This window comes from Phaethon lepturus, unplaced genomic scaffold (genome assembly GCF_000687285.1).
Source record: "Phaethon lepturus isolate BGI_N335 unplaced genomic scaffold, ASM68728v1 scaffold8940, whole genome shotgun sequence".
In the NCBI taxonomy this organism is placed as follows: Eukaryota; Metazoa; Chordata; class Aves; order Phaethontiformes; family Phaethontidae; genus Phaethon; species Phaethon lepturus.
This window is the reverse complement of record NW_010511218.1, coordinates 39,323-53,351: the sequence shown is the minus strand read 5'-3', so window position 1 is coordinate 53,351 and position 14,029 is coordinate 39,323. Positions and strand designations below refer to the sequence as shown.

The 14,029-nt window shown below is 37.0% G+C and overlaps 1 protein-coding gene across 1 annotated transcript in view; it reads right to left on the bottom strand.

Annotated features, from left to right (window-relative positions):
• SYNE1 (spectrin repeat containing, nuclear envelope 1) overlaps nt 1-14,029 on the bottom strand; it is a gene marked incomplete at its 5' end in the record, with an annotated part of 159,599 nt that overhangs the window by 110,153 nt on the left and 35,417 nt on the right. The window contains 9 exons of the mRNA XM_010283199.1: nt 2,134-2,256; nt 4,634-4,819; nt 6,154-6,291; nt 7,791-7,973; nt 9,482-9,634; nt 9,846-10,001; nt 10,675-10,840; nt 12,483-12,745; nt 13,587-13,805. Of these exons, the coding sequence (XP_010281501.1) occupies nt 2,134-2,256; nt 4,634-4,819; nt 6,154-6,291; nt 7,791-7,973; nt 9,482-9,634; nt 9,846-10,001; nt 10,675-10,840; nt 12,483-12,745; nt 13,587-13,805 (1,587 nt within the window). The remainder of the gene's footprint in view (nt 1-2,133; nt 2,257-4,633; nt 4,820-6,153; nt 6,292-7,790; nt 7,974-9,481; nt 9,635-9,845; nt 10,002-10,674; nt 10,841-12,482; nt 12,746-13,586; nt 13,806-14,029) is intronic.

Here is a 14,029-nt window from a genome sequence, read left to right as displayed (position 1 = left end):
CTGCTGAGAGGCAGAAGCACATTTTCAAACCAGCAAATGAATCCTATTGTCTTCAGAGTCTTCCTTTAAAAATATAAAATATGGCTGAACATGTTGCTTAAAATTCAAAAGGCAATCAAACGGGAAAAAAACACAGCCACACAGAAAACTTTTCCTTTGAATAATCACATGCTGGATACCTTTGTTAAAAGTCTCTATTACGTTCACAATGTCCATTCAAGCTGCCTGTTCATATGCATGAGAAGGGTCTAAGTGCAATGACTGGAGAATAGATTTGATCAGCATTCTTTTTGTCCTCATTGGGGAGTTTAATGTATTCACAGATAAAAAAAGAAAAAGAAAAAGACAATGTTGATGAAAAGGGCCTTACCACATTAGAAAAAGATTTTAAGTTCAATAGATAAAAATCAGCTTGCTGGTGTCTCCCTTCTCCTATACCTTATGCAGAAAGGTAGCTAAGCGGGCCTGAAGTGCATACTGATGACAGGCTTATGGTTTGCTCATTATTTCTGTGCCTTCATGACATATGGTAGATAAACTAACCAGAGATTTGGTATAATGACCTATTCCTCATACATCATTGGCCAGGCCTCTCCTCTAGCAGGTCCTATACTACTGGCAAAGGACACCTTTGCAATTGGTGCAATTGGCACCCAGAGGTACCCTGGGGGCTGCATGCCAGCTGGGCACTCTAAGACCCCCTCTCTGGTCTGGTGAAATAGGTGGGCAGGGGCTAGAGTCCCCTTCTATACAGAAGAAAGTCATACTGTGAGACCTGCTAGAGCCAGGACAAATACACATGAACAACACTGTAAAAATCCATATTCCTTTACTCTTATGGTGGGTGATGTGGTTTTCTTATACTCTTCAATGCCATATTCTGAAATGTGGCCGCAAGTTCCTAGAATAAAGACTAAGTATTTTAATCAAAAGTGAAAGCTCTGCAAACTTACCTTGCCTTCATATGTTTTTATGCAGATTTTAATCCTAAAGTGGACCTGCTGACATTTAGTTTTCACTGGCAGACTAAAGACAGTTAAATCTCTATACTAGCTTGCAGCAAGAAACATTTCTTAAGCAACTCAGAAAGCTATAACTTGGGTTATTTTCCTTGTCATGAGACTGAGACCAAAAATAACAAATTGACAAATCTCTATAGTAGGCCAGGTGCAACAGAGAAAGCAGCAATATCTTATGGAGATAATTCAACTAAACATACAAAAATGTAATGGGCTTAAGGAATACTGAATTTTCTCTTAGCTTTTCAATTGACTGTTGGGGGAGCTGGGGAGCTGGCAACACACTCTAGACTTCCTTCTGAAGTACTTTAAGAACTTGTGGATGAAAAGCACTGGATAAGAACTGAGTTGCTTTATTATTATTAACATGGATTAAACTTGGATTAGATGTACATTTCTTTGAATTGCATCAACCTAAGAACATACTCATAAAGGATTATACTTAACCAACTTCCAAAGACATGGGCCTGTTGGAGTGGGTCCAGAGGAGGGCCACCAAAATCATCAGTGGGATGGAACCTCTCTCCTATGAAGAAAGGCTGAGAGAGTTGGGGTTGTTCAGCCTGGAGAAGAGCAGGCTCCGGGGACACCTTACTGCAGCCTTCCAGTACTTAAAAGGGGCTTAGAAGAAAGATGGGGAACAGACTTTTTAGCAGGGCCTGTAGCAACAGGACAAGGGCTGATGGTTTTAAACTAAAAGAGGGCAGATTTCCACTAGATTTAAGGAAGAAATTTTTCAGAGTGAGGGTGGTGAAACACTGGCACAGGTTGCCCAGGGAGGTGGTAGATGCCCCATCCCTGGCAACATTCAAGGTCAGGTTGGACGGGGCTCTGAGCAACTTGATCTAGTTGAAGTTGTCCCTGCTCACTGCACAGGGCTTGGACTAGATGGGTTTTAAAGGTCCCTTCCAACCAAAACTATTCTATGGTTCTATAACTCCCTCTGAGGGAATGATTTTTCCCATTCCATCCCTTATTCCCTTAGCAGTAATTTGGGGCTAAACTCTGAAACAGTGACCCGCCTAAGAAACACCATAATCTGTCTCACCAACATTCATTACTGTGTGTAAGCTCACACTACTCAAGTGCTAACTTTGAGGTCCTGGCCTTTTACCTGTCTGTGAGAAAGTTGCTCTTTCAAGCTCAAATGCCCGAGTTCCGGAGAGGTCAGTGTGGCTTGGGCTTGCTCCAGAGCAGCCTGCAGGGCTCTCAGTTCAAATTCAAATTTCTTCATGTCCTGTAACACAACACATTTGATTGAGGAATAAATAAGGAAAAGAAAGAAAAAAAAAAAATCACTATAAATATATCTGTCTGGACTTGGTAGCTACATTCCTTACTTACAGCGTTAAAACTATGAATTAGTTTTGGTAATGAATTTTTAATGTTTAAAATATTAGATATTTTAAGTAATTCCTCAATCTCAAATACAGGATGTACTTTGTAAAGCTAATTTCATGAAGTTCAAGGCCTCAAAAGGAACTCAAGATGTTCTCTATTCATCTTCCTCTAATAAGACAGTCTTATCTTTACAGACTGTCCTTAAAGACCACTAGCAGTGGAGTCCCACTTATCTCTACAGACAACATATTCCACTATTTCAATACTCTTTTTTTGTAGAAAGTTTTTCTGATAGTCTGACATGAAGTTATCTTTTGTTGCTTACTATGCCATTAACAACAGACTTGAAAAACAAATTATTTTTATTCTCTCTGAATACATTATATGTTAGGATAGCCCTTTTTCATGACGCATTTCCAAAAATTTATACAGCTATCACAATCATCACTATCCCCTGTTCGTTCTCCAGTGAGTCCAAATCTTTCTCCAACCGCAAGACTGGACACAGTTGAAAACTTACTAGTGATCGATAGGTAGAACAAAAGGACTACTTCACGTACCTTACAATTATATGCTTTGTTTTCTGCATTGCGTTTGAATTTTTTATAATGATATGACATCATTCACTCATTTTTCCATAATCTGCATTATTAAACTTCAGACCTTTCAATAGGGTGCATCAAGCCAGTAGTTCCTCATTCAGAGGAACACATGCCTGGTTCTTCCTGTCTAAACGTAATAATTTGCCCTGTCTGTTGAATAGCAGACGAATTTTTTTCAGGTAGTCCCTGTGTGTTTGGTGTTGTCTAAGACTTCCAAAAGCCATGATTTCTAAACCAGAAAATACTGAATAGCAACAGATCCAAGGAAGAGCCCTGCAAAACCCTACTTGATGTATCCCTCCTTTTGGGCTGTGAACCATTGTTAATTACATACCAGGTAAGTTTTCTAGCCAGCTTTACATCTACATCTACCTGTACAAATAAATCTGTTATATTTTCAACTAGATAAGGTTATTAACTTTGTTAATAGCAATATCATGTTAAAACATTACTGAAGTCAAGATATATGACATATCGTACATTTATATACAAATCTAGCTATTACTTTCAAATTAAATTGGCCATTTTGATATTATTTTCTTTCTTCATAAATCTATGTTGGCTTCTATTTTTCTCCATGTTCTCTTATAAGAATTTGCAAATAATTTATTCAATTGTTCAAGAATTTCTCTGAGAACTAAAGCTAGTAATTTTCACTTCTACTATGCTTACTTATATGCAAATCTCTGGTTTGGTCCATGGGAAAAAAAAAAAAAGCAAGTCTTCAGCCCATAAACTGTGGTTTACTCATTTGTGCTTTTGTAGTGGAAAGGTCTTCTTCAAAACCTCTCTGTTACACTGTTGTGGCTGCTGGAGCTGCAGCATTTCTGCTGTGTCCTATAAATGTTGTGAAATAAGAGTCAAATGTGGAGAAGGACCATTTTAAACCTCAGCTGTGATCGTCCTAAAAATTGGTGGTAGCCTGTTCTCTTAGTTGCCTTTAGGTATTTTCCTATTTAGTAGTGTGTAACTGTAGCTGGTGACAGCAGAAAAATAATATACTAATCATACCATTCGAATATTGATTTTTTTCCTGAGTTACTCTATCAATTTAAAAAAAAGAACATTTTTTTGTCCTGAAGGTAAGAGCAAGTAGAAAATACTTTTGTGCTTTCCCCTGTGTCTTGCACCAGTTTACTATACCCTCAGGCATTGCATAAGCATAGCACACGTTTAGATTAACGATAAACACATATAGAAGAGCTGCACAGAAATGTCAGGGACATAGAAAAGCAAATTCATTCTTTTCATTGCACTCCCTTCTAGAGGTAGGTCTTACAGTATGAAATCCTGGTCTGGTCCAGTACTGATCTGAATAGATAACAGGCTTTAGATATCTTTTAAGAGAAAAATAAAGGAAATGGCACAGTATTAAGTGCCAACACAGACACTTTTCAAGTATCTAAACATAGGTGCTCATTTGAGACACACCATGATTCCCAAATACATCCATCCAGAATGGACAGATAGGACAGGACCTGCAGGAATCTTGTCCCCGTCTGGAACGGCATCTGAAGGCAGTATCTCAGATGGTGCAAAATATCTAACTTTAGACAACATAACCATGCTCTTTATAGACCACAGATAATCTTCACTGCTAATAGTCTCAGAAACATGATACACACACCACCCTAGCTGTCTGCTAATGCTATATATACTGCTTTCATATACCTTAGCAGCATCTTGGAGATTTGGTAGCCGCACTTTGATAACTTGCTGTAATTCCTCTGTGCGCCGCCCCAATTCCAGCACTTGCTGTGACATTTCTTCAGTATAGTATACACTTGCCAGATACTCAATCCTCTCACTCATGGCCTCAAGATCACCATGAATCTCTCCAGACTCATCAAGCATCGTCTAGATGGAGATATGAACAAACTGAATGCCAGAGCTGAGCTTCAGATTAAGCATATGTTTTAAGTATATTCATGTTCTGCAAATTCCTCAATTTGTACACATCTGTAAGCATATGATTAAGTTCTACAGACTTCCTGTAAGGCTTAGGCAATTTGCTTAATTCTGAGTGTGCACTGAAGTGTTTCAGCTTATGGAGACTGGGAAACAAAAGAGTAAGTCATGAAGCTTCAGCAGCTGTACTTACCAACACATTCATTTTAGTGTTTTGCTATACATACTTGCATGTAAGAATATAACATACACAACCTATGGATAGGATTTTTCTGGAAGCCTCATGTACCTAATAGGAAGCAACAGAGAGCACTTGGGTGCAGTGTTATAGCAGGGCAATAGTCATTAATGCTGCCTAGAAAATGGCTACCAAAGTGTTCTGTGGATTGGCATTGGTTAAGCCCGTATCCTCATCAACTTCTGAAGCAGGAAAAAAGCCATAGCAAAAACAAACCTGAAATGCTATCTCCCAGCTATCCTCTGGAAAAATTGCCTCGAGGTTCTTATTCAGAATAAGAAAGCATGATACACTACATTGTCTAGCATAAGTAAATACAGCTGACAATTAACGAATGTTTATATAAAATACATGATTAATACAGTCTTATTTTGGCATTAGTGAGACATGATCATCTTATGATGCTTTGATTTGTTTCACGTGGTCATGTACCACTGGGCAATCCTGAACCTTATCAAACTGCTTCACTGATGCCACATGTACACATTCCACACACAGGCACACATGGAACAAACTGCACTGTCACGGGGATAGCTAACCACTCTGATATGAGATGCTCAGGAAGGAACTGGAAGAAAATCACTCATTGGGCATCAGTCTGAGAACACTTGGTGTGAAACTCATCAGATGAAAACAAAGGCTATTTCAATTTAGTGTAAAGGAGAAAGAAAAAAAAAAACCCTGAAAACCATGTTTGGTTAACTAAAAATTTAGAGGAATATTAGCTGAAATGAGGTACTCTGTGATAGAATCACAGTGTATAGACACACTATGCAATCAAAAGCTACTATGAAGACAATGCACTTCAGTAAAGATGGAGATCAACTTTGAATCACATAGTTTTGTCCAACGATATATCTTAATTTCAGTCTTCAGAACAATTGTCTTTAAGACTTGGGGGAACAGTTAAAGAAACCTAGCATTTTAAGACTTTTTTTCCCCTCAAGGAAAGGAGGCAAAAAAAGTGTAGGAAATAAAACTTCACTGCTTAGAAAATAACATCTTTCATACATTGCCCTTTAAATTTCATAGCTCAGATAATCACCTGATAGGCTTTAAACTGATCACGAAGCTGAGAGGAAGAATTCCATATTATACTACCGTGTACAAGGATATTTGCTTTCTCAATCCATTTCAGTATGAACTCCAGCACCTCATTGTATTCTTCCAAGTGTGAAGCAGCCTGGGTATAAAAGAAAAATCCACTTAAACCTAAGGCATAATTCTGTACAGTTCTTAGAGAATGATAAAATTGATTTTGTTTTTAACTTGGGTATCGTTTTAACAACTTCTCCTTACTGTTGACTATAACTTAATTACTTCTCTATTTATGGTGTTAAAATAGGTCTGCTTGCAGTACCAAGCCTATCTATTTCAGGAGAAAAAAAAGGCACTATAAGAATGTAGGTCACACTGTGAGAGTACATTGATGCTCTAATATATCCCTAGAGGGTACACTTCCTGCACATATTTCACCCTCACATGTAAGTTCCAAAATACCTTCTTGCTCAGTTTCTGGCTCACTGCAAGACTCCTTTATGTCATTCCTTATTTTCCCTTGTCTATTTCGATGTCATCCCTCAAATCGCCTTTTTTTCAAACCTGCTTTATCCACTCAGTCTCTCATATTACTAAAAAGAGGAATGTTGCACTTATTTCAAAATACAGGATAAAAGCTCTGCTTTCTGATTAATCTAATTTCTATTTAGCGAAGTACTCTTCAGTTCCAATTTTTTTCTCACTTAGCAGGAATAATGTCATTGATTTTCATGCATTTGTCCTGTATGAAGGATGGATCAAATCCTAGATGCCTGAACTGCATTTGCATGTGGTTTGCCTTACCTATCATTTTTTCATGACATGAAGTAGATTATCTGGTGCTGAAAAAAAATGTCCTGATGGTTAAATCCCTTCACCAAGTACTTTGAACTCTTATTTTGATAGTAATTTTCTATCTCTTTTCAAAAACAATTTTTCAGAGGAAACTGAAAAGAATGTAGTGAAATAGTTATCTTTTTCAAGCCTTATAGAAGTTTCTTTAGGCATGCAGAAAAAGAGAACTCATAATTTATCAGGGTATTGATGGCAGAATCATTGAAAATCCATTTCTTTGCTTTTAACTAGACTTTTTTGGGATAACAATAATTAGCAAAAAATACATAAGATTCAGAGACTTTGCACTGCAAAGGAAGCATCTTTATGAATGCTGAAACATTGCATAAACAATACGTATTTTCAGGGCCATTGTACCTAGGCTTTTCTATTGAATCTACAAATTATATTTACCCTCTACAGATTGTGACTAGAGCAAAGCAATTTTGTTTTTTTCAGTGCTGTAAGTTCAGGTAACAGCAATAAGACAGAGGCCTTCAAAAGTACAATGAGATACTATTTCCTGGCATGCTACTGTTTGTGAGAATGTCTATAACTTTTTCAGGGCAGCAGAGGAACAAACAAGCAGATGATTCATGGAAAAGGATGTTAAAGCAGCATCACAGAATTATTCCACCCTCCTGATCTGACCCATCTGTGCCTCTCCGAAGTGTGATGCTAGCCCTGACTAATAATAGGCAGATGTGCCAAGGAATTACCCTTCTTGCATAACTACAGGAAAATAAATGAGAAGTTTGCATGCTCCTTCTGCTTCTGAAAGGAAACAGCAAAAATTATTTGAGATCGTACCTGACTGAGCTTGGCTGCTCTGTACTCAGCCTGCCGTATAGTCTGTTGGTGCAGTGCAGTCAGTTTCCCTATCCTGTTAGCCAGCTGCTTAGCCAGTGGTACATTCTGCTCTGCAAAGTCCTGGACTGATGCATCTAATTCCAACAGCTTTATATTGCAGCTGTCCAACTCTTCACTGAGGATCTAGACAGAAAAAGAAGAAAATCAGTGATCCAGAATGTGTTAGTTTTCTGGTTGATTATTTCTAGTCCAACTTGCAACTTTTATACCCTGTCCAAAGTCTCCATAGTTTGGTCCATTTTTATTCTGGCCGGAAACCAACAATGCTTGTCTAAGCAGGAAGGCAGAACAGCAGGATGTTTGGTCATCTCTTAAATGTGTGCCACTACTCTTTATTCTCCGACTTCCTGGCTGAAATGGATAACCGTTTTCCCTACCATAGCAAAAGACTGAGTCACTTCAAAGTGACATTAACTGTTCTTGGCCATCTTTCTGTGTTTGTTTTTGAAATGAATGGTCAGCAGAGATTGCCATGATTTTTATTTATTGGAAAGGTGTTTAATTTTGTTGTTTCCTGAAAATAAATCCTCACAAACTTACAAACAAATATGTAATTACTCATTAATGGATTATAAAAAAAACTTTCATTTAATTTGAAACTTGCATTTTCATAGCTTGATCTTGACACAGGAGCAGTCTATATCATGCTAGACTGTTTCAATAGAAACAGATTTTAAAATCAAATTTTTCTTACCATAGTTACAAAGTTTCTGGAAAGTTTAAGAAGGAAACATAAAAGGTTTTCCATGTTTCTCATAGATTGATAACATGCTTATGGGCTACAATTTTTTGGGAAGGGGGTACTGGGTTTTTTTTGTATTTGGTTTTTATACCTAAGGTGTTAATGACTCATTTTTGTAATATCAATAAAATAAGTCTCATCAAACACTCTAGCTCCTTTACACTTACTTTTAGAAATGTAAGTTGCAATTATCAGGCAAAAATTGATCCAGAACACTGCTCTAGCTACAGGTGCTTCAGGAAGTTACTTCAAGCTCTTCAGGTTAGGGCTGTCCTGGCAGACACACCTTCGAGTGTAAGTTATGATCAATCATTACGATAAACAATATTATTCCATGAACAGTATCATGGTTTAGCAACATAACATGTGGATATAAAAGACAGATGTTGAACTACTCAGAGCACCAAGAGGACTTTGCATTACCCTTAACCGCACCAGTAGTACTTTAACTTTTTATTGCACCAAATTATGTGAGGTGGACTACTGGCTAAGTAAAATTCTATTTACAACAGGTAAAGGTGTACTGTAAAGGATGGTCTCTTCAGTACAGACTGGGACAAAAAACAGTTTGTGAGCTTCTTGGATTTTCCCAGGTTGCAGTCAGACTCATTATTTAGAAGGAACAGCGTAACTTTGTCCATCTGACTTGCTTTTACTCTCAGCTACTTCCTCCAAGTACTGTTACTCACTCAAGTCCCTGTATGGGCTAGTTTGCAAAGAATATAATTTAAAAATCTCATCAATCAATCTTTATTTCTCTCCATTCTTCTGTTGGACTACATTAAAAAAATGTGTCATGCAATCTTCACAAATACAACTTTGGTATAAAGTGAGTGTCCCAATTCAGAAGAATTGATGGTGTAACCAAATAAGCGAAGCCTTGTCTTACCTTTTGCTCAAGTTTAGCTTGTGCTATATCATTTGTTTTCTTTTTCAGTTTGGAAAGAATAGCATTTAGTTCATTTGCTATCCCCTGGATTTTCTGACCAAACTCTTGATTCAATGTTTTGATCTGCTGAGTTTCTCTTTCTTTGTTTTGAATCTGTCAAGAATAAGTATTAAATTCAGTAACCAGAAATGTCTCCTCCTGAAGGGAAATTAACTTTCATGTAACTTACTCTAATTTCAATGAAGAAGGTAATAAAACTTCTCTGTTGCCATAGTTTGAGCACACTTAGATACTGTATTTCACTAAGTTATAAAGTCTAAAGAAGGCCTATAGTTCTGTAATACATTTATCTACCATGCTTTACCTGATCCTGTACAGTTACAAGGGCCAGCCCGACTTCTGCTAAATGAAGAGAGAGTTCAGAAGGCAAAATGGTATAAAGCCCCAAGTACTTATTCTGTTGCTGTTCAGCCATTTTTTCAACAGCCTGACGATGAGTAGTTACTTCACCAAGGAGAGACTAACAACAGAAAAACAGTATTGTTAAGAACAATGGGAAAAACATGTCTGTTTGCATATGCGCTAAAGTCCCCTGTAATTTTCATAAGATACCTACTTTTGATACCTTAAACATAAGGTAAACATAGCAAATGCAGGCTTTACATGCCGCTTGCAACAAAGCTAACTGCTTTCAAATTTTTAATTAGTTCATTAAAAAGAATCTTATCTTGGAATTCCCTGGATTGTCATTTATGACTGCCTGTCCAGTTCTGTGTTCCTGTGTGACCACATGTATATAGAAAATGTCAAGTCTTCAGCACCTTCAGTGAAATGAGTTTATTTTATTTTGTTGCTTCCCTCCACACCCCAAACTGTCAAGATAGAAAAGTAACATCACATTCTGTCCATTCACATTCTATAGTTTCTCCATATTTTAGATGAGGAGAAAAATTACTGAACAATATGTTAGTACATAAAATTGCATAAATGCAAATACTTAAATATACATTAAATATCTTTAAATAAGGTATTACAGCCCATCAGCTACTTCATACTTTATGAATATGGCTTACTCAAAAACGAATTAATATTTTCTGATTTGAATTCGTGGAGATTTTGAGCTGATTAACACTCGCTAGCAGATTACAACAAAGATAAATTTTATAATTTAGAAATTGATAAATTTTATATACCTGCAGCTCCTGAAGTTGAGTATCCACTTCTACATCAGGGCTTAGTAAATATTCTTTTGTTTCCTGGATCCAGGACTTCACAATATTAATCTCTGCTTCAACCTCCTCACGTTCCTTCAGCTCCTGTTTCACCACCTTCACACCTTTTTTCACTTTCTGTTGCATACTTCAGAAACAAAGAAACAATAACTATTTATGAAGAATTAAGAAACTTCTAAAAAACATCATTTTGGAAAAAATATTGAATAAATATTATAATTGATAGCTCCATATCCATAGTAATAAAAAGTGGGTCAGTGTTGCAACAGACTACTAAAGCAGCACACAAATTTCTCATTTCTTTCTTCAGTCCTTTTAATTAGCAGGTTTATGTATTTTGACATTGAGCACACAGTTCTTTTGAAGAAATGCAAGTGTTTACAATACAGACACCTACATTACATATGAGCTCATCACCACAGACTGCCCTTATTGTCAGTGGAGGAAACAGGCAATTCTAGGGCATGACTTAAGATGATTCATCATCATTCGAAAAGAAACTTCTAAAATAGGTCAGAAAAACTGCATCTTAGACCTGTCTATTCCTCTCCACTAATTAAAGAATGAGAATTAACCAGTTCAGATGCAGATATCTATATCTAAAGTAACTTGTAAATTTCCTAAAGTAAATTATCTAAATTAATTCATATATTATCTGAATTGTCTTAATAAATTATCTAAAGTAATTCCACCCCTATTGATGGGATTTGCATTGGCAAAATACGTAGGATAAGGTATGGATCAAGCATCTGAACGCCATTTTTGATCCAGGGGCCTATCTCCACACTTCCACCAAGACAGAATTTTTATACTTTCCTCAAGAACTTGGATCTCCTGTGAAAAACAGAATCTTTTTCAGGCAACAGCTTGTAGCTCTTATGTACGTGACATGGATATTACTTTGATATTCCCAAATTTTATTTATGTTTGTATAACTTTTCATAGCTGAATCATGCCTTATTGACATGAGCATGAGATCATCACAGACCCTGTTTCTTAGAAACCAATTCTAAGGGAAGAATGGAATTACAGAAGTGCTAATATCTACACATTTTCTACAGGGATTGCTATTCTAATGTAATCAGTTACACATGCACACAATGAACTTTGCACAGGCTAGGTGCAGGGTTTACACTCTTTTTTTCCATTCTCTGTCTCTCTCCCGCTTCCCACTGTGGGGATCTAGTTAATGGCATCTTAGTGAAGTTATCAGGTGGATATGAGTCCTAAAGCGTAGCCATAAAACTTCCTTTTTACATTTTAGATTTAGATAAACATTCATATAATTGCAGGGTGAGATGTTAAGATCTGTTTCATTTGCATATGCGCTAAAGTCCCCTGTAATTTTCATAAGATACCTACTTTTGATACCTTAAGTGCTTACAACAGGGGAAACAAAGTGAGAAACAACTTAAGATACAAAAAGATAAAAGGTTACTGTTAATGGTGAGATGCAATGGAAGTGTTTAAAACCAGTTACAACTTTAATGTTGTTTATACAACTGTTACATAAGTCACTATAATTCCACAAGGCAAGAAGTCCATATTCTAAAAAGGATACTCCTGCTGATGGAAATAAAAAATAATGCTATAAACATATTTCAAAATTAAAGATAAATAAATAAATTAAAATTAAACAGATACGTATTTTAAATACAGTAATATTTAAGTATTTTAATTGTTAATGATAACAAAAATGACAGGTGAACTCTTTTTAATGAATCGTACGGTACCATTTTTGTATTGAATCTTTAAAAATATTGCCTTACTTGTGGCATCGATCTTGCATTGCTTTGATTTCTTGCATGACTGGTAGTTCCTCCTGAGATGGAGGCTTTATTTCCACATCCTGAAGCATGCTGACAGCGTGCTGTTTGAGCAGGCCCAAAGATGACAGCTGGTGCTCCACCTCTAAAAGGAAACTGCTGTGGTAATCCAGGAGTTCCAGAAGGTCTGTCTTGGATGCCTTTTCCACTGAGCTTTCTGGTAAGCGACCTTGTAGCTGATCTATTGCTATGGTGGCTTTCTGAATCTATGGAAAGAAATGCAGTCTTGGCAATAAAGAAATTAAAAAGAAGCTAGTACAACTGATACCAAAAGGTGCTAAACCCAGTGCTGTACATTTAGATGCTCTAAAACAGTTCTGGTATACAGCTTGTGCAGCAGTCTCTATAGCATATATAAATCTATGCTCTAACGTGCTAGATAGATCTAGCTAGCCCTAGCTCTTCACAGTGGACTAGGACTTGCTAAAGGACTTTTTTGTCAAGTGATGAGTGGCTCCTCATATTTTTAGTGTTTATTATCTTCATTGCCATAGGACCTAGAGCTCTAACCCAGGGCAGACCCGTATTTGGTACAAGTCACAAATTTAATAAAAAGATTATCCCCATTCCCAGAGAACCTGCAATCTGAGCATAAAATAATGGACAACAGATAAAAGGAGTCAGGTAAGATAGAAGGTAAAAAAAGAGACACATGATCAATGAGCAGGGAATATCATCACTGCATAAACTTAGAAATAGCAACTTCATACTCTTTGGGAGGGGGGAAGACGGGGAAAGAGGTTGACTTAGTCTGTAATAGACCATCTAGGGAAGAGAAACATAGAGGAGAAGATTCTGAAGAACTACCAGAAACCAAAACAACTCTGTATTTATTATACATTGATGCATATAAAAGAACAGTGCAAACCTTGGAGTGAATGGTTCTAAACCTAGGTCTTCCATAACTGTTTTTTTCTATGACCTGCAAAAAATAGCTGTTATTCCTACTATCAGTTTTCTCTACCATAAGATTATTAATAAGGCAGTATAATAAGTGAAAACCTACATACAGTTAACAAAGGAGGATTTACCAAGACCAGAAGTTACCTTATCATTAAAGCCCTTCCATTCCTGCACTGCATCTTCCAAAACTTTCTCTTGTTCTTGGGCTACATTCCGGAGCCGTGTCCAGCGCTGCCAAACTGTTGTCATGGATCTACTTATAGTTGCCTTGCTGGCATCGTTACTAACTTTTTCCAGCTGTGAAACCTTTTCTTCTAGGGCTGTGATTTTCTCATGGAAAGAATTCACTACAGACACAAGAGTCTGAAAAAAAGCAAAAACAAGCACCATTCTCCTGTTTTACAACACAGCTCATAACTATTCAACACACTTGGGGGCAGATGAGCCACTTCCATCCACTGCAGATGAAAAGGAGGTATTCTGTGCTGAGTGGAGGCGGTTAGGTCTCACTTTATTTTTATACGCAATATATTAGCTACAGCTACTTGAAGGACCTGGTCCAAAATGCAACTCTCCGGAAGCAGCAG